This window comes from Petaurus breviceps, unplaced genomic scaffold (assembly GCF_028583685.1).
Source record: "Petaurus breviceps papuanus isolate PSGF00001 unplaced genomic scaffold, PetGlider_PUasm1.0 189, whole genome shotgun sequence".
Classification (NCBI taxonomy): Eukaryota; Metazoa; Chordata; class Mammalia; order Diprotodontia; family Petauridae; genus Petaurus; species Petaurus breviceps.
This window is the reverse complement of record NW_027185809.1, coordinates 1,922,148-1,923,680: the sequence shown is the minus strand read 5'-3', so window position 1 is coordinate 1,923,680 and position 1,533 is coordinate 1,922,148. Positions and strand designations below refer to the sequence as shown.

The 1,533-nt window shown below is 57.3% G+C and overlaps 1 protein-coding gene across 5 annotated transcripts in view; it reads left to right on the top strand.

The window, feature by feature from the left end:
• The first annotated feature begins 1,057 nt into the window (after positions 1–1,057).
• The window catches only part of SMOC1 (SPARC related modular calcium binding 1), a 226,191-nt gene continuing 225,715 nt past the window's right edge, over positions 1,058–1,533 (top strand). For all 5 annotated transcript variants that reach the window (XM_069091792.1, XM_069091790.1, XM_069091789.1 and 2 more), the window contains exon 1: positions 1,058–1,423. In XM_069091792.1, the coding sequence (XP_068947893.1) occupies positions 1,325–1,423 (99 nt within the window). In that variant the 5' untranslated portion in view covers positions 1,058–1,324. The remainder of the gene's footprint in view (positions 1,424–1,533) is intronic.

Here is a 1,533-nt window from a genome sequence, read left to right as displayed (position 1 = left end):
TATAAAATGGGGACACACTGGAGAAGGAAATGGCAAACCACTACAGTATCTTTGCTAAGAAAACCCCAAATGGCGGCATGAAGAGTTGGACAGGCCTGAACAACAGCAACAGTCTAACCCCCTCGATTTATGAATTAGGGAACTGAGGCTGTGAGAAAGTGACCTGGCTTGCCCAAAGTCCCATAGATAATCACTACAGAGATGACCTTCAGACATAAGTCCTTCGACTCCAAATCCTGTTCTGATTGGAGAGGAGAGGGTTGGAAGTAGGGTGCCTGTTAGAAAGCTGTGTGTTGTATAAAGAAGGAGGAGAATCCCAGGTCCGAGGACGAGAATGTAGTGCCTGAGAGCATTAGACCTTAGAAGTCAGTTCTTTAGGGTTGGAGGAGGTATTACAGTCATTACAATATTGCCAGCCGGCAGCCTCTGCTCAAATACTCCGTTTCCTAACTTAATTTCTCACAATTTCTCACACGCTTCAGTTTCCAACTCTGATCCTTCTCATTCTGTCCTCAATAACCCTTTTCTCCTCCCTTTTGCTTCCTTCAAGAATGCCCCTTGTTCCACCTTCCGGAATTACTGGCTACAGAAATGAGCAGGAAGAACCCTGGACAACGAATCAAGGGAGGAGGGTGTGAGACCCGCGCCCTGTCACTGCTGGCTGTGAGACCTTGGTCACTTACGACGCTCTTAGCTTCAGCTTCCTCATCTTTAAAATGGGAGCAGTTAAGACCTACCCCACAGAGCCGCTGATAGTGTAAAGCGTTGTGTATGACTGTTTCACGATTGAGAGTGTGTAAAACCTGTCCAAGTGGGGGGTCAGAGAGTCAAGGGAGAAAGGCAGAGCGCGGGGGCTCGAGAAGAAGGCTGGGCAACCCAAGTCCCCGAAGTAGCGGAGGGGGGGGGGGGGGGGGAGACGGGGCGGGGCAGAGGGGACGACTCCGCCCCCTCCTTTCCCTTTCCCATTGGCTTTTGCTTGTCATCATTTCGCTCGCTACTGGCCCTGCTAGGCGTCCATCAGGCCTGCCCGGCCCCGCCCCTCCCCGAGTTTATAACGGGGATTCTCATGGCCCAGGGATGAGGCTCTTAACCTGCTACCTCCGGGGCACTGGCAGAGCCCAGCCGAGCCGGCCGAGAGGAGCCCGCGCTCCAGACTCTCCGCCTGAGCCCGCATCCCACTGCCGCTCCTTGTTCCCTCAGCAGCACCCGCGTCCGGACCTCTCTCCTCTCGCACGAGCCGCCAGTCTCCTCCGGGGGCGAAGCAGGGGGTGGGGAGGCGCTGGGTGCGGAGCCTGCTACCCACCCCACGACCGGCGCTGTCAAAATGCTTCCCGGGCGCTGGGGCCGGCTGGTGACTTCCCAGCTGCTCCTGGTGCTGGTGCATGTCCCGCAGACTCTCAGTCACAGAGCTACCGGACCCCGGGTAAGTGCGTGCCCAGTCCTCTCCCCGCCGACTGCGGTGTCCCCGCAGCGGGCAGAGGGGCGCGTAGACGGAGCCCTGCCTCTGCCCCTCAGTCCCACCCCCGCCCACCT